The sequence below is a fragment of the Pelobates fuscus genome, chromosome 10 (genome assembly GCF_036172605.1).
Source record: "Pelobates fuscus isolate aPelFus1 chromosome 10, aPelFus1.pri, whole genome shotgun sequence".
NCBI classification, from domain to species: Eukaryota; Metazoa; Chordata; class Amphibia; order Anura; family Pelobatidae; genus Pelobates; species Pelobates fuscus.
This window is the reverse complement of record NC_086326.1, coordinates 39,937,092-39,958,045: the sequence shown is the minus strand read 5'-3', so window position 1 is coordinate 39,958,045 and position 20,954 is coordinate 39,937,092. Positions and strand designations below refer to the sequence as shown.

At 41.1% G+C, this 20,954-nt stretch overlaps 1 protein-coding gene across 1 annotated transcript in view; it reads left to right on the top strand.

Annotated features, from left to right (window-relative positions):
• The first annotated feature begins 259 nt into the window (after positions 1–259).
• PTPN6 (protein tyrosine phosphatase non-receptor type 6) overlaps positions 260–20,954 on the top strand; it is a 77,996-nt gene continuing 57,301 nt past the window's right edge. Inside the window, exons 1-3 of the mRNA XM_063435197.1 lie at positions 260–1,202; positions 9,936–10,058; positions 15,215–15,409. Coding sequence (XP_063291267.1) covers positions 1,195–1,202; positions 9,936–10,058; positions 15,215–15,409 — 326 coding nt within the window. The 5' untranslated portion in view covers positions 260–1,194. The remainder of the gene's footprint in view (positions 1,203–9,935; positions 10,059–15,214; positions 15,410–20,954) is intronic.

Below are 20,954 nucleotides of genomic sequence, written 5' to 3'. Positions count from 1 at the left end.
GCTGACGCACTCCACTGATCTGGCCTTTTCAGCATACTAGCAAGAAAGTAACCTATATGTATATGGGGGTACACTGGCGTTGCGGCAGTTTTATGCTATGTATGACCATGTGCTGTAACTAAATCCCCATTCATTTTATGTCAGGTGTATAAAATTGAAGAAAAAACAAATATTAAACTTTGTGAGCTTTGAAGTTGTCATTTAGTAAGTGAGTGGATCTTGTGTACTATATAAATATATAACAAGTACTATATAAATAAAATATGCTGCACTGTACCTTCCTCTACTGTTAACCTGTAAAGTGCTAAGTACACCTGTTATTGCTTTATAAATAAAATATACATACACTGTATACCTATTGCACTTACCGAACCTTCCTCTACTGTAATGTAACTGGTAGAGCAGTAAGTATACCTATTAGTGCTATATAAACAAAATATACATACACTGTATACCTCTTGCACTTACTGTACCTCCTACTGTAATGTAACTTGTAAAGTGCTGATTACACCTGTTAGTGCTACATTAAAAAACACACTGTATACCTACTGCACTCACTGTACCTCCCTCTACTGTATTGTAACCTGTAGAGTGCTAAGTACATCTGTTAGAGCTACGTCAATAAAATACACAGACTGTATGCCTACTGTACCTCCCTCTAATGTAATGTAACCTGTAGAGTGCTAAGTACACCTGTTAGAGCTACATAAATAAAATACACAGACTGTATGCCTACGGTACCTCCCTCTACTGTAATATAACCTGTAAAGTGCCTGCCTGTGTTTCTGTCACTGCAGTGTGTGTGTGTGTGTAGCTAGTTTGAAGTTACACAATGTCTGAAGTGACCTGTGAAAAAGAGAAGTGGAAACACAGAACAAGAGCTTCCTGTGCTAGGGACAGAAAGAGCGAGAGGGGAGGACAGAGAGAGATACAGAGTGAGGCAGAGTGACACAGGTAGAGAGAGTGAGACGGTTTAGGAGAATGTGAGAATCTGAGAGATCGTTTGTTAATTCTGCAGGGAGTCCTTGTAACAGGAGATCTATTGAGAAGGATAAGGAAATAGATCTGTAGCAGCTTTCTGAACTTGTGAGTGAGAGAAGGAAGAAGAGAAAGAGGAAGAAACTGTAGCAGGAGATACACACTGAACAGAGACGGACAGACTTCAGCTGAAGACACACACACAAGACCTGCAGAATGGTCAGGTGAGAGCTCAGAACGTGTCTCTGACTGTCAGTAACTATAGTCTCATGTTCTCTCCCTGTCTCCTACCTGTTCTACTCGAGAGAAAGTTATTGTTTTTTTTTGTCTAGGTTTGTAAATATTTGTAAGTATTTGACAGTTGCTTGTTTCAAACTGCCAGCAGATCTCTCTTTAGGCTGCTGGGTGATCTCAACAGACTGTTTCTATATTCTGCTTAAACTGCTGGGTGATCTGACAAGAATGTGGGGTGGTCTATTTAGACTCCTGTGTGATAAGTATAAGTTCATAATCCATAGAGACATGGGCTGCAGATAACCCTGTGTTATGCAAGTTGTGCCATGTTCGTGAATGACTCACGTAGAACTAATCCTCGCTACACCAATATCAACACGGGCAGGCCATGTGTAGCTGTTACTCTAGCGTAGACCCACTAGTTAAAGTTCTGTTACTCCGGTGTGGCTTCACAGTATGTGTTCCAGTTACTGCAGGGCAACTCAGATGTTGCCTTCTTACCCAAACGTTGATATATGTCAGATGTAGCCTAGTTACCCCTGTGTGTACATGCTAGATGTAGCCTAGTTACCCCAGAGTGGACAGATTACATTAGCCTAGTTACCCCAGAGTGGACATGTTAGATGTAGCCTAGTTACCCCGGAGTGGACATGTTAGATGTAGCCTAGTTACCCCGAAGTGGACATGTTAGATGTAGCCTAGTTACCCCGGAGTGGACATGTTAGATGTAACCTAGTTACCCCCCCCCCCCCCTGTGGGCAGACTATATGTAGCCTACATAGCGTGGGCTGATCAGATGTACCTTAGTTACTACTGTCTGAGACATTACTTAGCTACCCCAGTGTTGACTGTTCAGGTGTGGCCTAGTTACCTTAGCGTGGACAGATCAGATGTGTCTACTTACTTCCGTGTGGACAGATCAGATGTGTCCTACTTACCTCAGCATGGACAGTTGGGTGGTCCGAAATTTGTCTATGTGGTGTTTCATTTCAGATGAATTTCAGCCATGCAAACGATTTGGAAAAAACTAAAGATAGAGAAAATGGGGCAATCTGTTTACAGAAATATATACATAATATCGGTATTATCTAATTATTTTTGAGTTCACTGGTATACACATATTCCTGCCATTTGGTAATAGATGAAGTGAGAAGTAACCATTCGAGGGGAAAAAAGGAAACACAAAAAAAACATTTACAGCATATATTTTCTATATATATAGATAATTGTTATAACTGCTCCTTCCATTTCCATCTATTGGTCATTTCTATGTAATCTGTGAATACAGTTAATACATTGTGGCTTTCCCCGAACCACCAGTCATCTTTTTTTTGCATTATGGGTGGAACTTCGAATCACAAAACAAATAAAACTGCTCATTCATTGTCGTTTGCTTTGTGATATGTCCATATGCTGTTTTGAAGTTCTGAGAGTTGGGTAATTCGCCGATCTCCCAAAATTCGGTTGAATTGCAAATAGTTGGGAACTAAATAACAAAAAGTCAAGGCCAGACGTAACCTATTTTATATAGTGCGTGCATACCAGTGGTTTCATATTTACCCATGTCTGGACAGGCCAATTCTAGCCTTTGTTTTACTACAGTGGGCAGCCCAGGTGTAATTTAGGTGCCTCAAAGTGGACTTATCTGATGTAAGTTTGGATACATCAGATGAACACTTGTTACCCCTGACTTTATCTGGATGTGCATGATCTTGATGCATTCTAGCTATTTTTTGATTTCTGCAAAACAGAAAAACGTGTTTTGGCCAAAGCACTTCATGCCATAAAATGTACAAAAATCCAGGATGGCAGAATTTTGTGCGTGTGGTAGTTCATCTCAACGGAATTTGGCCGTCTAAAAAAGATTTGTGATAACGAATCAGATGAACCAAAATGTTATGTTTCTATTTTTTTTTCCCCAAGTACATAATTAAGCATATTTTCCCGCCATCTAGTTCACGGATGAAGTGAGTAAAAGTAACCAATAGAGAAAATAAGAAGAGCTGTAATAAATCTATACATTTATTAAATGTATAGAAATATAGATTTTTTTTTTTTTTTTTTTATTCAGATCTGTGGATAAATCAACATTTAGTGAAGGTCCCCATATCATCAACCATAATTTTATTTCCATTCTTTTTGCGCCTAGGGGTGGGCATTGCATTATAACTCAAATGTCCATTGTGCAATTAGTTCATTTTGTTATTAGTGTAAATGGCCGTTCAGAAATTGGCAATTTGTATGATCACCCAGTCAGACCAAACTTAGTCAAATTTCAGTTTGTAACTAAATAAATCTCCAAGTCTAGTTATTTTGAGTTTAACACTTGAACATCAATGTACAAGAGTTATTTCTGGTTTAAAAAAAAAAAAAGGCAAATTGTGCTTTAAGGTAGCATTTCAGGACTCGTGGTCTAGTAAATGCTTCCTCTTTTATTAGCATTGAGGAATTGATCCATTCAAACTATTCGGTTGCATTTAAATGTTGTCAGCTAAAACGAGACCTGTTCGATTCTTTAATTCGGCTCCAAAATACTGTATTGTATCAGTTCAGAATGTGACATTACTTCAAAAATGTTTTTAACAAAAACACTTGTTTACTAATTTCACTGTAATCTCTACAGTTATTTACACCCCTATAATCATTCAACTGTTTTACTTTAAAATCTCACAATCTATATAGCTATGTATTTAGGCTTAAATAGAAAAAATATCTTCTATAATCTCAGCTTGTTTTTGTTCTGCAATTTGTATATTACAAATATAATTACAAAAAGTTGATGTTCAGGAAGTAAACCCCTTTCTATTTCTAAGTTCCAGGTTGTTTTTTTTATGCAATGTATAGGATTATTAAGTAAATTGTTTAAAAAAAATACAGAGAGAAATAAAAGGCCAAATTGCAAGAATCGATGTAAAAAAATAAAAATAAAATTCTAATTCTAGCTTAACTAGAGAATTCAGCTGTTTTAACCCACGCTTTTGCAGCTTAATTTTCAAATCACCACAAATCATCACTGAATGAATAAACACTGAAGTGATTCAAACATGATTAAATCAGATTTAATCACCTAATTTCCTATGGAAAAAAAGACCAAAAAAAAAAAAACCTATTAAAGGACCACTCTAGTGCCAGGAAAACATACTCGTTTTCCTGGCACTAGAGTGCCCTGAGGGTGCCCCCACCCTCAGGGACCCACTCCCGCCGGGCTCTGGGGGGAGGAAGGGGTTAAACTTACCTCTTTCTCCAGCGCCGGGCGGGGAGCTCTACTCCTCCTCCTCTTCTTCCTCGCGACGTCATCGGCTGAATGCGCATGCGCGGCAGGAGCCGCGCTCGCATTCAGCCGGTCGCATAGGAAAGCATTCATAATGCTTTCCTATGGACGCTTGCGTGCTCTCACTGTGATTTTCACAGTGAGAAGCACGCAAGCGCCTCTAGCGGCTGTCAGTGAGACAGCCACTAGAGGCTCTGGAGGCTGGCTTAACCCTCAGAATAAACATAGCAGTTTCTCTGAAACTGCTATGTTTATTAAAAAAAGGGTAAAAGCTAGCTGGACCTGGCACCCAGACCACTTCATTAAGCTGAAGTGGTCTGGGTGCCTAGAGTGGTCCTTTAAGAAAGCACACCATGTTTTGAACCAATGTTTTGAAGGACACTATCGTCACCGGAACACTACAGCTAATGTAGTTGTTCTGGTGTCTATAGCCTGTCCCTGCACACTTTTCAATGTAAACCCTGACCTTACATGCCAGTGTTTACATTGCTGGCTAGTAACACCTCTAGTGGCAGTCACTCAGTCAGCCACTAGAGGTGCTTCCTGTGTCAGTGCTGAACTATGTGCAGCACCTACATTAAGTGTCTCCACACTCTGCATGGAGTCGCTGAACGCTAACCATCGAGATGCGTTGAATTAATGCATCTCTATGAGGAGATGGTTGGCGCAGCACAGCATTTTGCTGCCCATGCATGATAGCCTCCCAATGCTTTCCTATGATGACCTCAGCCCAGGAGGCAGACCCAGCGTAGCATGGGCGAAAACGTGAATTTAATACCTTTTCATGTACACTAAAATGTTAGGAATACATCTTTGTTTGTGTTTTGTAGTGTTCCTTTAAACCTGAAGAATAAAAGGCATTTAGGTGATTGAAGAACACATGTTGGGGATAATGTATAAATAAATTTTTTTTGCAAAATAGGTTTTTGCAAAATACATTTTATGTAAATAAAAATGTTGCGGTTGTGACTCAGTTGGTGCCGTGTTCAATTGCTAGTGTATATACGTTACTCCAAAATTAAAACCAAAAAGTGTGGCAAAAGATATAAATAAATACAATTGGTTCAAACATGTTGGTTAAATGAAAATCGTTATGCAGACGATCCTGGCATTTAAACAAATTAATTGTTCTTTATCATTTTGGCACTCTGTGTTAAAAAAAGAGATGGAAAATTGTGTTGTTTATTTCTGACCACTGTGGCAGGCTTTTCGTGACTGGTGCAAATGTTTAAAACATAGAGTTTCTACAGAGTTTTCCACTAACTTCCTAATTGTAAAAATAACTTGTCTATTTTAGTCTACAATTTGCAACTGGCTCTTCAGTCCACTACAGCTCAGTGTTTAGTGAATAAATATTTTCTATGAAACTTATCAGTAAGAATACATTCTAGTTGCGCCAGAAGCCGATCCAGTCACCATTCATTGGCATTGGAGAGTACAAGCTGACCCCTCTCAGCCAACGAATCACACACGGTGTATGAAAATGTGCCCAGAATTGACATTAGCCAGCCCGACGCTGGCCGAGGTGAAGTTACATTATCTTACAGAGTACAGGGCTGCTGCTCCTGCTTTATGTGCTGGGGATATCCGATCTTACATCATTCTCCCAGTGCCGCCGTGCAGGAGTGAAAAGGGGGCTGCTAGCGTCCTCACATTTGTTCACCTATTTTTATACATCGTTTGTGACAAAATTCCAGAACAGTTCCTAAATGAGTTATTTATTTTGGGCAGGTGACACGCTGCTACTTCTTTACTGAGGGTTACATTTTGTTAATAAGCAGAAATTCTAACAGTAAATTTTAGTACATAGCCCTCTTGTTTCTTTCTGCTTCCTGTATATTCTGCCTGTAATATTGTCTGCACATAAAGAGTTAATGCAAAGTGAGCAAAGCAAGATGCCCAATATGCAAATGTGACCTTTCCCTGTCTTTATATAATTTATTTAATTTTGCTTCATTTTATATAATTAACTTGTGCAAGTTTCAGTGATGATCATTTTCCATGCGTTGTTATGACACTGTCTTATATATTACATGTGTACCGTGTGTTGATCATCTCAATGCATGGACTTTGAGTGGTTGTTAACTTCTGACAGCAATAGGAGATAGGAGGCAGTATATATACATTGTATCCTATTTACCTGTGTGCATAAATACCTCACTGACAGTTACTAGAGGGGACAGGCCAGATGAACAGGCCATAGATTTGTCAGGTGTGGCCTAAATACCCCACTATACACATGGCAACTGTAGTCTATTAACCAGCTCAGAAAAGCTAGTCAAAGCCTAATTGTCTCTCCAAGGACATACCTGTGATGAACGATTAGACGTAGCCTAGTTACCAAATAAGAAGGATTAGACATAGCCTAGAAACCAGTGATGGAAGCTTAGATGTAGACTAGTTACCAGTGATGGAAGACTAGATGTAGCCTAGTTACCAGTAGTGAAAGACTAGACGTAGCCTGGATACCAGTGATGAATGCTTTGACATAGCCTAGTTACCCGTGATGAATTATTAGACGTAGCCTAGTTACCAGTGATGAATGATTTAATGTAGCTTAGCTACCAGTTATTAAAGACTAAATGTAGCCTGGTTACCAGTGATGAAAGATTAGATATAGCCTAGCCTAGTTAGCAGTGATGAAAGACTAGATATAGCCTAGTTAGCAGTAACAAAAGATTAGATATAGCCTAGTTAGCAGTGATGAAAGACTAGATATAGCCTAGTTAGTAGTGAAGAAAGATTAGAAGTAGCTTTGATACCAGTGATGAAATATTACACATAGCCTAGTTGCCTGTGATGAAAGACTAGATATAGCCTACTTAGCAGTGAAGAAAGATTAGTTATAGCCTGGTAAGCAGTGAAGAAAGATTAGATATAGCCTAGTTAGCAGTTAAGAAAGATTAGATATAGCCTAGTTAGCAGTGATGGACGATTAAATGTAGCCTAGTTAGCAGTATTGAAAGATTAGATATAGCCTAGTTAGCAGTGATGAAAGATTAGATGCAGCCTAGTTAGCAGTGATGAAAGATTAGATGCAGCCTAGTTAGCAGTGATCAAAGATTAGATGTAGCCTAGTTAGCAGTGAAAAAAGATTAGATATAGCCTAGTTTGCAGTGATAAAAGATTAAATGTAGCCTAGTTAGTAGTGAAGAAAGATTAGTTATAGCCTGGTAAGCAGTGAAGAAAGATTAGATATAGCCTAGTTTGCAGTGAAGAAAGATTAGTTATAGCCTGGTAAGCAGTGATGCAAGACTAGATGTAGCCTAGTTAGCAGTGATGAAAGACTAGATATAGCCTAGTTAGCAGTGAAGAAAGATTAGATATAGCCTAGTTAGCAGTCATGAAAGATTGGATGTAGCCTAGTTAGCAATGATGAAAGATTAGATATAGCTTAGTTAGCAGTGATGAAAGACTAGATATAGCCTAGTTAGCAGTGATGAAAGATTAGATATAGCCTAGTTACCAGTATGAATAGACCGGATATTTCAATTTGTGCCGTGTTCTGAAAATTAGTGCAAGGATGCGGTCCCCAATGGAATGTGCCTGTCAGTTCCTCTGGTTTCCATAGTGATTTCTCCCTTTTAGCTACCACTTTTTAGAATACCACACTTTGATAAATCTCCTCCTATGACTAGAATCTCTAGTAAAAAGACAGAACTAGGCAGTTCATCGAGTGCAGTGTAAAGGAATAGTGCTGGGAATATTACCCGAGTTTGGAGTAAAGGTACTGTGCAAGGAACATTATTCGTTTGGTGTAAAGGGACAATGCTGGTTCTGCAACCAGGGTCTGATGTAAATAAACATCCGGCATGTATCACCATATTCTACTATGAAAGGACAACGTTGACAATGCTTATATCTGTTGTGAAGCGATGCTGCCATTATTATCCCCAGCATCTGATATCAAAGCACAGGTGTGCGTGCTTTGCTTACTATTATTTACTATCATAATCCCACTAAACCACACATTGCCTCTATTTCATCCAAAACATTCTCCAAACACTTCACTTGTCTCTCCAAGGCTCAGCATTCCTCCCACACTGGCAATCTCTCCAAACCTAGAATTATATCTCCAAAACTCACATTTCCCCTGACATCAAACAATCTCTCAAAATCTCCCCCTAACTTCAAAACCCATAATCTCCCCCCGAGAAATATTTCTCTTAACGCGGCTTTACCAGTTTGCAGGTTTTGCTTTTAAATGAATTCATTTTTGTCCCTCAATTTCTCCTTTGTTTTTTTTTTTTTTTGTTTGTATTTAGTTTTTTTTTTTTTTACATTCGCATTATTTTTTTTTAGTTACTAGGGGCTACTTTTTCTCAATTTTGGAAATAGGCAGAGCTTAATCAAAGTTCCAATTCAGATGCTAAGCTAATTTACCCACAATCCTTAAGTGAAAAGAATCCCGCGGAATGACAAACTGCAGACTTCATGAACAGAGGAGATCAAAATGGTAGCACCTAGGTGTTAAGACTCCTGGCATAAGCTAAAGAATAAATAAAGTGATAAATAGAAATAAAGGCAAATGGCAAAGAGGGTCACTATAGTCACCTGAACAACTTTAGCTTAATGAAGCATTTTTGGTGTATAGAATATGCCCCTGCAGCCTCACTGCTCAATCCTCTGCCATTTAGGAGTTAAATCCATTTGTTTATGAACCCTAGTCACACCTCCCTGCATGTGACTTGCACAGCCTTCCATAAACACTTCCTGTAAAGAGAGCCCTATTTAGGCTTTCTTTATTGCAAGTTCTGTTTAATTAAGATTTTCTTATCCCCTGCTATGTTAATAGCTTGCTAGACCCTGCAAGAGCCTCCTGTATGTGATTAAAGTTCAATTTAGAGATTGAGATACAATTATTTAAGGTAAATCACATCTGTTTGAAAGTGAAACCATTTTTTTTTTTTATCATGCAGGCTTTGTCAATCATAGCCAGGGGAGGTGTGGCTAGGGCTGTATAAACAGAAACAAAGTGATTTAACTCCTAAATGACCGTGAATTGAGCAGTGAAATTGCAGGGGAATTATCTATACACTAAAACTGCTTTATTTAGCTAAATTAATTTGGGTGACTATAGTGTTCCTTTAACCCCTTAAGGACCAAACTTCTGGAATAAAAGGGAATCATGACATGCCACACACGTCATGTGTCCTTAAGGGGTTAAGATACAAGGGACATAAGGAAAGAAAAACTGAAAAAAACAATGACCGAGCAACTTTAAACTCACATTTCTTCCAAACACTACATTATCTCCCCTTTCACATTTTCTCTAGTTTCTACAATTTCTCTAGAACTATATTTCCTGGTTTCTTTAGTCTTAATTAACTCTTGTTTCACTCCGGTTTACTCATTGCTTCTTCCAGATCAATTAGCAATTTACCTTGCATCTGATTAAATTTTTCTGTCCCTTCACTTGGTAGTCATCATCTTTCTTCTCTGCTTAAATCAGGTGGTTCCACAGGGATATTTCTGGATTGGAGGCCGAGGCACGCCTGAAAGCTCGAGGAGTTCATGGAAGTTTTCTAGTCCGACCCAGTAAAAAGAAACCAGAAGACTTCTCATTGTCTGTCAGGTACAAAACCAAAATATTTGGATACAAGGATGGGGTGATTTGCGCACACAATGGTGTATAGTTTTCTTTGGTATTATACCTAGATATTATAAACAAAAAAGACCATTATAGGACAGTATGTATATAGAAAATTATAAGTGAGAAGTAACTTGGAACACTCACAATATTTAAAGCCCATGTAAGTCGGCTCTAAACTATAATGGAATTTTCATCAATCCAATGTAGATGCAGAGAAAGGTACAGGTCCCCAGAAGGTAGAAATATTCCTCTGGCTAGCGATACAGGAACCACATGTAAGGTAGTTTTTTTTGTTTTTTTTAAATTCTTTATTTTTTGCTGTGCAAATTAGGACAAATGGGCCCGTGGTGCCACAACAGCAGTCCCAGGCTAAACAATGAAATACATTTTCAACATTTTCAACATTTTCAATATAGATCCTGCAAATTTTTAAATATAAGTGGTGTGGCTTTGGTCGGAGAGGGTATGCATGGCTTGACAGAGCTTATATTACATACCCATTAAGTTTAGCATACCGATAGTGTAAAGCTGGGTACAACTAGTAGATCTAATAAACTTGACAACGTAAGTAGTTTATTGTAGCTTAGATTGTGGGAGACGGGTTACCCATCTACTGATTCTTTATTACAGGTGTAATTAGTTGTCACCGTGACTATTGCTGAATTTAGGGGTGCAACGCCTGGCTATCGAGTTGCCTATGTAACCGGCTAGTGACTCTATCGCGGGTGGGGGAGATTAGTAGTACGCAGTCGAGTGACCGCTCATAGGAGATATGGGTGAGTTACTGTATCAAGAGTCTTACTGTGTGGGGTAAATGTGAAGAACACATGCGTGTAGCATATTAAACTGGGGAAGGTAAGTATGGCATGTCTCAGTGTGGGGTTCAGGTGGTAACTGCTGCCAACGTCGCCGGAGGGGGCCTCTGCGGGACGAAAGTTGTCACTTTTGCTAATTCCCAGTGATGTGCTGCAGGTTCGGTCATTTGGGGTCTGTCTGGTATCAGTGAGTCTGTCAGAAGTCCCAATGTGGTCAATAGGACCGTTGCTGCTGTCATATCGTGGACTGCATGTCGGTTTTCTCCATGGATGATTAGCAGTGTGCGATTCAGTCGCCAGCGGTACTGGATGCCTTTCTGCCGGAGGAGAGCACCTCCTGAGAGGTCTGGGTAAAAGGTAAGTTGCATTCCTTCAAAGTTATAGGGGTCCTGGTTCTTGAGGGCTGTGAGAATTGCTGCTTTATCTCTGCCATTGTGGAGGTGGACTATCAGGTCTCGCGTAGCTGCTGCAGAGGCCTTTGGTGGTTTAGGGATGCGGAAGACTTGGCCTGCCGCGTGGATAGTAACGCCAACATGAGGCGTCTCAGCATGTGTGGCAGTTCCTCCGTGGGTATGGCCTCTGGGATGCCCCTGATTTTCAGATTGTTCTTTCGTCACGTGTCTTCCATCGTAGCAAATCGGTGGTCGTATAGTTCGTTCTGCTTTTGGAGCCCCCAGTTCGTTTGTTGCATGGAGGCTATTTGTTGCGCGTGTTCCCCAGTTGTAGATTCCACAGTACTGATCTGGCCCGTTAGGCCTTGGAGGTCCGCGCGCAGGTTTGCCACGTCGGCCAGAATATTCTTTTGTAAGTCTGCCAACAGGACTTTAAGCACCACCCTTGTGACTGGAGCTTTGTCCGAGCTGCTATATTTTGAGGTTGATGTCAGTTTAGCTGGCAGTTCTTCATCTTCCTCTCCCAGAGACAGTTCATTTCGACAGGTCTGAGTAGGCCTCAGGGTAGTCGCCCATTTTGGGCCTGCTTGCTCTTTGTGCTTGTCGCAGGAGGTCGCCGATGTCGTGGCCCGGCGAGGTTTGTCGGGTTTCAGCTTCTTGGTTTTTCGACCCATGTTGTGATGCGGGTCTTCCCTGCCCCTGCTGTCATTCCGATCGGGCAGTACTATTGATAATAAGGGTAACTCTTTTGCAATGTCTCGGAGCTCTAAGATAGTTCAGCCATTCACTTCAACCGCTTGGCCACGCCCCAAAAGGTAGTTTTAAAACTTTTATTAGAGTAAAAAGTAATAAAAACAAGCACAACGCTTCCTCAGGTGCATGACCAAAACACACTTCATGTGTAGATGTGTATGGTGATACTTGGCAAATATGAGCCTGTTGTTTGCCGTCATGGCTTGTAAGGGAGCACCAGGTGGATTGAATGTCAGGTTGAGGAGGCCACTGAGCTTCCGCCAGTCACTTTCTTTAGCGTAACCTTGAGGACTACTGTATAAGATCTTCTATTTCCTCTACCTGGCCTGATAGGAGGTTGCAAGTGTAGAGCATTGAGACTGGGTAGAGAATAAAGACACTCACAAGAGCAAAAGGTGGGAGACCAGTCTTCAAAAGGGGAAATTAGAAACTCAAAAGAGGGGAAAATGTGCAAAAGAATAGGTAAGAGGGGAAAAGGGGGGGATTAAGAGACACACAGACGTAGATGTATTTTAGGTGACGGCAAAATGTGTCTTCGTCTGTGTAGATAAAAATCCTTGCACTTGTCCATGTTTGCAGTCATTTCAATTATCGACAAAAATAGTTAAGTACGTACTGCGTTTTCTTCAAAAAGGCAACTGTGCAGTGGAAAACAGATTTGAGGATATTTTTGAAGAATGCTTCGTTATTAGGCTTTATAAATTAGAATCTGGTACCCAGCATGGTTTACATTATGGACAGTAAAGTCTAGGAGTAGTCTGATCAATGGACCATTGTTGCCCAGATAGGCAAAATCCATTGTGTGTTCCAGGTTCAACAAATCTGGTTAGCATCTAATATGAAAAATAACAACTTGACCATCACCTTATTTTACCAGGGTCCACATTACTGTCCGCTATAGCTGGTAATGTGAGGGATTTGTAAGGTTGCATAAACTGAGACAGACAGATGGTAATTTGATAAATGAAGATCGAACTAGAACAGATAGTTGTCTGAATCTTTAGCTCGTGATCTACACTAGAGGAGAAAGTAGAGCAAACATTGAGGGTACTGTATAAACATTGGATGGAATGTGCCTGCTGGGTCCTCTCGTTTCCATGGTGACTGCCCCACTTTTAGTACATTAGACCACTTTTCAGAATACAACACTTTGAATACATAAACCTTATTATTGTACTCTGTCTTATGTTGTGCCAAATGAATTTATACAGGATTATTCAATAAAGTGAGAATTCAAGGTAAATTTAAAGTGAATGTCAAATTTAAGGTTAAAATAGCCAAACTGGAAAAATCCTCTAAATCAGCTATGGTTTCAGTTCGACTGCTCTGGTCTTAAGTTTGAAATTCTCTTTGAATTCACTTGGAATTCTAATTTTGGTGAATGGCCCTGACAGTGCATTGAATTCAGCATTTCAAAAGTATCTGATATTTTATCTTAAACTAGACCTAGTTCATTTCTGGACAGATATTATTTTTCCGTCCTATAAACAGTGTGAAATGGGGTCTTCGCCTCCAAAATCAGAAGACCACAAAACCACCAGGAAGTCCTGCCACAGATGGCATACACAGAGATAAAATAAGAAAATCTTCTTTATTGTTCCGTATAACGAAAGCAACACGTACAGCTATTAATCTGGATGTAGTACTGATATATTATAAAATGTGTGTTATAGGTCTCTAAGATGCTGTCGGGTCCAGTTAGCACAGTTAAGTTGGATTCTTAATATCTGCAACTATTGTAAAAGAGATGGTGATCACGGATTAGAAGTCCTTTAAGGTAGTTGGGCTTAATGACAACAGACACTCTGTATACCTGCCAACAAGTTCTAATAGGTTTAAACAGGAGTGAGTCCAAGTCAGGACACCAGAAATCAGAATAAACAGAATACACCAGTCAAATGTTCAGGCAACAGACAGGTAATTCTAAGAATAAACTGTGGTCAGGAGTACAGAAACCAGAAACTAGCCATGTCAAGTAACAGTAATTCAGAGAATTTCTAAAAATATATACTATACTAAATTCTCAGAGAGGTAAACCACAAACGGTCACTAAGCCTAGTGGTTACTGACTTCATGTAGGCCTTCATCAGGCTTGCCTAGTGATTGGTTTTCATTCGTAAAAAAAAAAAAAAAAAAGGCAAATGTAACTAATCAGGAGACGCACCATCAGAGGGCCTAGCATGGCGCACAGCATCAAGGTATCTGCGTGTATGACTGATACATGGGTAGAGCATCCAGGAACAAACATGCTGGTGGAACGAAGAAATGGAACACTCGCATGTGGTGATGAAGATCGCTGAACAGAACACATGTGAGCATGCTTTAACAATGTGTAAATGTGTGCTTACCATTTAGTTTGGGTGATTAGAGCCAGACGGTAAGGGGATGCATGGATTAAAAAGCTCAGATTGCGATGGAAGGTTCTTTATAGAAATCTGGTGGCTAAGGTGCCAGGTAAGTGGCACATGGCTTGTCTAAGCAGTTGAGGTTTCAGAGAGCATTTCACCTTGGGTAGTCTCTGATGTAGCAAGAATGAATCCTGGCTGCAGGTCCAGGATGGGAGGACAAAAGAGTTATGGGCAGAACCAAGATGGCAGTTGGGAGAACCTTTTTCTGAAGGTAATGATTAACAGATGAATGTACAGTCAGCATTGTTTATTGGCGCTAAATAATGCAAGATTTAACTGGGTCTAATGGTGAAATCCATAATGGATGGAAGACGGGATCAGTAGTGGAGGAGACGGACAACTAAGTTTAAGTTTAGTGAGACAAAACAAAAATAAAGAATGTTTATATTTTATATTTTTTATGTTGCAGCCTTATGCTACAGTTGTTTAAACTTTTTTCCCCTAATCCATGCATTCCCTTACCTTCTATCCCTAACCTACCAACTAAATAGTAAACTCACATTCATACAATGTTAAATCATGTCTGCGTGCGTTTGGTAAGACGATTTTCACCATGCCAGTGCACCATCTCTTCTGTTCGCCAGCATGTTTGTTGCCGAGTGCTCTTCAATGTGAAATAAATTGAAGGATCCGAATATTAGCTTAATCTACATACACATACCATATCTACATACACATACAGCTAGCTCCGCAAAATGGACTAGAAAAGACTTCTAAAAAAGAAATGAAAAAAGTACCATTGTGAGTAAATATTATCTATATCCTTGTAGAGTGGAGGATTCGGTGACACACATTCGTATTCAGAACACGGGCGATTACTATGATCTATATGGCGGGGAGCAGTTTGCCACGCTGCCTGAGCTGGTGGAGTATTACATGGCACAACAGGGGAGCCTGCAGGACACAGATGGAAACCTCATCCAACTCAAATACCCTCTGAACTGTTCTGACCCAACCAACGAAAGGTAAGGAAAGCCAATGTCAAAGGTAAATACAACTACTAGTGCATCAGGTCTGCACCACAAAGATCCAGATACTTTGACCTTCTCACCGCTGCCCCAAGTACGTAACCTGCTGGGTGTATAACGTATTGCCCCAGGAATTTACCTGCGCACCCTAGCAGGCCACTCATTTCCCCCCGGGAGATTGCTTATTTTTGCAGACAGATGACTCATTCTCTCAGGGAGATAGCCTTGTGCCCCAGGAAAGAAACCTCATTGCCCCTGTCAACTAACCTGAAATTCCAGGCAAATATTCTACCAATAGATTTTCCAGGCAGACAGAATCCCCACATTGTGCTGCACACTTTCGTGCCTTTAGATTGTAAGCTTGTTTGGGCAGGACTTTTTCCCCCTACTGTTCCCGTATGTCAAACTTGTTTTGTTAGAATTAAGTGTTTTGTTTTTTTTTTACCTTTTATACAGCGCTGTGGAATTTGTTGGAGCTATATAAGTAATTGTAATTGTGTTACCTGTTTGAACTGCAGTGATACATTTTGGACATACGATTTCCACAGGTCTATATTCTTCTATTTCTTTACTATCTCTAATATAATCTATCATATCCATTTCACTGCACATCAAACAGGGACGGTGTTACTCGTGTAATCAGGAATGTGGAGAACTGGCAATAATCCTGACACTGTGTACACTGTAGTGTGATACTCTTGCAGGGAACGATGCATGCTGGGATGGATTTAGCAATTTTTGTTTTGGCAGAGTTCCCTGCTCACCTGTTGCACTATGTAATACTGTTTAGTAATCACTTTGTACAGCAATCATACTGTAACAGAGCACTTAATAAATAATAGTCTGTGTTGTGACTTTCGCCATTGTGAGTGAGAATTTGATTTTCACAAGTCCATCCTAACCCTACTCCTCAATGCGACGATTTCTGGACTTCAGAGTTGGTTTAATGCCTTGCGTTGATGGTTTAGTGAAACCAAAGACCCAAAGCCTGCACGCAGTCTTTTTATATTCATTGAGCCTTCCCTTTCACATTTATGAAATGTGCCCTGTTTTTCCATGTATAGGACACCCCCATATATAAGACGACCCCTATTTTTGGAGTCCAAAATTAAGAAATCATTATTTTTTTTATTTTTTTTTAATTCTTTATTTTTGTGTGCACAAGTTTAACAGACAATTGTTTTTCCCAATGCCCTAACAGCACTGGCAAGACAGTTAATTGGATAACGCATATTAGTTACAAGGCATTTGAGTATACTGCACATTTTTTTTTGTAAACAATATAAATTACAGGCTAAGCTGAACATGTCTAGATTAACTTTTAGACAAGAGAGACTAGGCTATACAAACTCCTAGGCATGTTGATTGAGGTATTGAGAGTAGTTCACTCGGTGATAGGAAATGCTGTGTCTGGATTGCTTCCCAACCCTGTGCTGCAGAAAGTGGAGAGGTGGAGGTATTAAGAGTAAGCCCATAATGTGTAGCTTGTCAGCATGCGAGTTGCCAGCATGTGCTCTGAAGGTATAGTGTTTGTACTCGTGTTTTAATGGGTTAACATAGAGAACGCAAATGTTGCCTAGTGTCTACGATGAAGTATGACGTGTGTTTTACACATTTTAAACAGGCATATAAGAAATCTGGTATTTTTTTTTTTTTTTCTCTCTGACAGGCTAGGTAGTTTTACCCTGCTAGGAACTGTTATATCTTAGGTTACTCTGGCATGTTAGGCGGACCAATCATGTTGAAAACAATTATATATCAGGCTACTCTGTCAAGGGAAACAGAACCCGCTAAACGTTATATATATATATTACGCTACTCTGACTGGTCAGGCAAGCACACCATGCTAAATAACATTTTATATATTGGGCCTCTCTGGAAAGCCAGGGAGACAGATCATACCAAGAACATCTACATGTTAGGTCACTCTGGCATGCCCAGCATCAGCTGCCTCCAAGTCCTGTAGGTTGCCTCCTTTAATATATCAAGGCAGGCAGGGTTTGGTGGTGGCCTGCAGCGTCCAGACTTTGTGCCTTCTGTGTCGGCTATCAGCCTTCTCCCTTCTGGGGCTGAGTTGGTGAGTCCGTCGCTTCAGGGATGACAGCTGGAAAGGTGGCTGTAGTGTACGGGTGCAGGATGCGCTCTCGGTTCTCCGATGTGCTGGAGCCTTCTGTGGGCTGAGAGGGGCCTCGTCGCCGGTCGGCTGTCAGTATGCCGTGTGGCGTCTTCATCGCTGGTCGGAGTGTGGTGTGGGGCGCGGCATTTTGTATGGGGGATCAGCTCTCCGGTATATCTGAGGTGCTAGTTTCTGTGTAGTTCTTTGTAGTGGGTTCTTCTTTGATGCGGGTGTTGGTTTGCCGTGCCCCCGTTTCTGCCGCTTGATACTGGCCTGTTCTTGTGTCGGAGCTTCAGTCCAGTACTGTGCCCCTTGAGGTAAGCACTGTGCTGGGGCACTCTGAAGGGTGCCTACAAGTGGCTGTTGTGGGAAGTAGGTTGGCTCGCTCCTGGCAGCTGTGCCATGTGTTGTGAGCATCTGTGTGCCGTGTTTTCTCTCCCTGGGTTCGGTGCACGTGGCATCCGCCATCTTAGGTGGGACACCCAGGCCGCCATTCAAGCTGGTAACACTGCTGGGCTTTAGTTGCTTTGTTGCTCTCCGAGACACAGGGTGGGGGCCGGATCACCCCCACCGGCCCAGAGGGGGGGGGGGGGGGGGGGGGACAGGACCAGGTCCTCGCCAGTCTGGGCCTCTGGCCAGGCACTGTCAGGCAGGATAGTGGGGCAGCGGTCATCCGCCTCACTCACTGCCGGAGAAGGCCCAATCTGGAGCGACAGTTTCTCCCCCAGGGGACTGCAACTCGAGGAGTCAGCCTCTCCCTGGATCCAGTGTTCCCAGCACCCTGAGGACTGGTGCTGTTGATCTGCCATCCCGGAATCGTGAATCGTGTTTTAGAAGCTTATAGTGTGGGAAAGTGCAGGAGCTGAGGTTGCTTGCGACCATCCAGCTCGGCGGTCTGGCCCCGCCCCCAAGAAATCATTATTTTAAACATCAAATAGAACAACTTTGATATTTTAGAGGTGACTTCTGAGGAGAACTTCACACTTCTGATTCTCATGCCTCTCCTCTGCTATGGTACTCTGTGAAGTTAATGGATCTATAGTGCATGCTGGGAGACTACAGCTCCCACAATACAGCAGGTGGTGTGAGGTCATGCTGGGACATCACAGTAGTATTCCCTCTTCTCCCTGATCCCCATTTCATCCCACATAAATATAAATCAGAAAGCAAGACCTACCTGAGGTGGAGTAATACCTTTATATGGCTGCTCCTTTTATGGTGTGGCATGTCTCAAGAGCTCCATTGGTGATAATTGCTGATGTCTGCTGCAGCTCCCACACATATAGGTACCTCTTCCCCTTGCATTCAGAAGTGCATCGGAGGGAGGGAGGCCAGGGAGGGAGGCCAGTGACATTCCGTGTACAAGACGACCCCCAATTTTAGACTAAACATAGTATTATACATGGAAAAATACAGAAACTCTATAGATAGAGTTACAGTCAAGCATTTCTAAATGTAGGTGACCATCTGCCCTGGCATAAGATGTGGGTCAACAGATTGGTTCATAAGTCACATAATGTATAAAACAGAGTCTAAAAGACTTACAGGATACTAAAGTTCACAACCAGTAAATATTGTTTATTTAGCAGAATTACTAATACATTTGGAGAGATGGATAAATGTATAGTGTTTAGTCACAATTACGGTAACTTTGAAAACATTTGTCTATATATAAAATAATTACTGCAGATGATTTAATAAGGTCAGTGGCCGCGGTATTTTTAGGAAACTTTCTGTAGACCGTTTTTACGCTCAAACCTCAAAGACCTCAGGAAATAGAAAGCAGTAAAATGAAATGTTGCACGTTTTCAGATGAAGTTTAAATATAGATCATCACATTTGGACTTACAAACATATTTATACTGCGTTAATACCCCCCAAACCATGGCATTTCCTTGCAACATTTGTAGCACTTCTAAGGCACTTTTAATGAATTAATGATCAACGAGACTTCTTTTTACGCCTTCTGAGTAATGCTAGCACACACCATAGCTCTCCAGGTGCCAATTTATTAATCACACCAATTTTTTCCTTCCAACGGTAAACTGACCACACGATCGGAGCCGTGGAATCAAAATTATCACCTGCCTGTCTCCAATGCTTTATTATTGTCTGCCATCTGTTTACCACACAACCTTCCCTCCACCTCTACGAAGGTACCAAACAATCTGAAAAGGAGTATAAGGCTACAATGGCCAATACTATGATTCTATTCTTGCAAACAGTGTCCTTCACTGAAAGAACCTTTTATAGCACGCACGGCACCTAATATTTGGATACACACAGGTTGCAAGGTTTTGCAGCTAGTGATCAGCCTGTGCATACTGGAAGTATCAGTCTATAAAAGGCAGCTTGATAAAGAATTTCTTTAAAGTCAGGTAGATGAAAAAGAGATAAGGAGATGTTGAAATAACTGCGGAGGGACAGATCCAACAGGTGAACCACGTTTATTGACAACGAACTCTCCATATACCACTCTGTCACAATACACTGCGTGTACCGCAACAATGACAAAATATACTGTAATTATCACAATATTCATGGGAAATATAACATGACTTGGAAGTGTTAGTACAAAGGGAATGTAATTTTTATAAAGCGTACATGTACTCTTTGTGTGTGTGGACTATTTCTGCAGTGTATGTGCGCACAAAGCACTCATAATTCCAAAGGTAAATTTATAGGCAGAAAAGTCCCTATTTTGGCTAATCCCTAGTCTCCCTTTATAGAGCCTAACGACTCTCTTTTAGGAGCTCCGTATTGCTGGTGTGTCGGGTTTATAAGAGCCTTACAACAATAAAACCTACAGTAATGTGTCTTACTATAAACGTGTTCAGTAATCAGCCTGTGTAAACTAAAGATACCATGTTCAACTACTTTAAAGGTTATCAGTTGCTCATAAAGTCACATAAACTGTTTCAGAACTTCCTGCGATATTTAACTTTTTAATAAGCTTGAGCATTATTTCTTCATGCTAAGTGTCTGGGCAAATGTTTGGCGTCTGCATTCTGTCTGTGCAGCATATCTGTGCGCTACAGTGTGTGTGTGCATGCAGTGTGTCTGTGCGCCACTGTCTGTGTATGCATAGTGCACCATGAGTGTGCATGCAGTGTGTCTGTGCGCCACTGTCTGTGTATGCATAGTGCACCATGAGTGTGCATGCAATGTGTCTGTACGCCACTGTCTGTGTATGCATAATGCACACTGAGTGTGTATGCAGTGTGTCTGTACGCCACTGAGTGTGTATGCAGTGTGTCTGTGCGCCACTGTCTGTGTATGCATAGTGCAGTCTGAGTGTGCATGCAGTGTGTCTGTGCGCCACTGTCTGTGTATGCATAGTGCACACTGAGTGTGCATGCAGTGTGTCTGTGCGCCACTGTCTGTGTATGCATAGTGCAGTTTGAGTGTGCATGTAGTGTGTCTGTG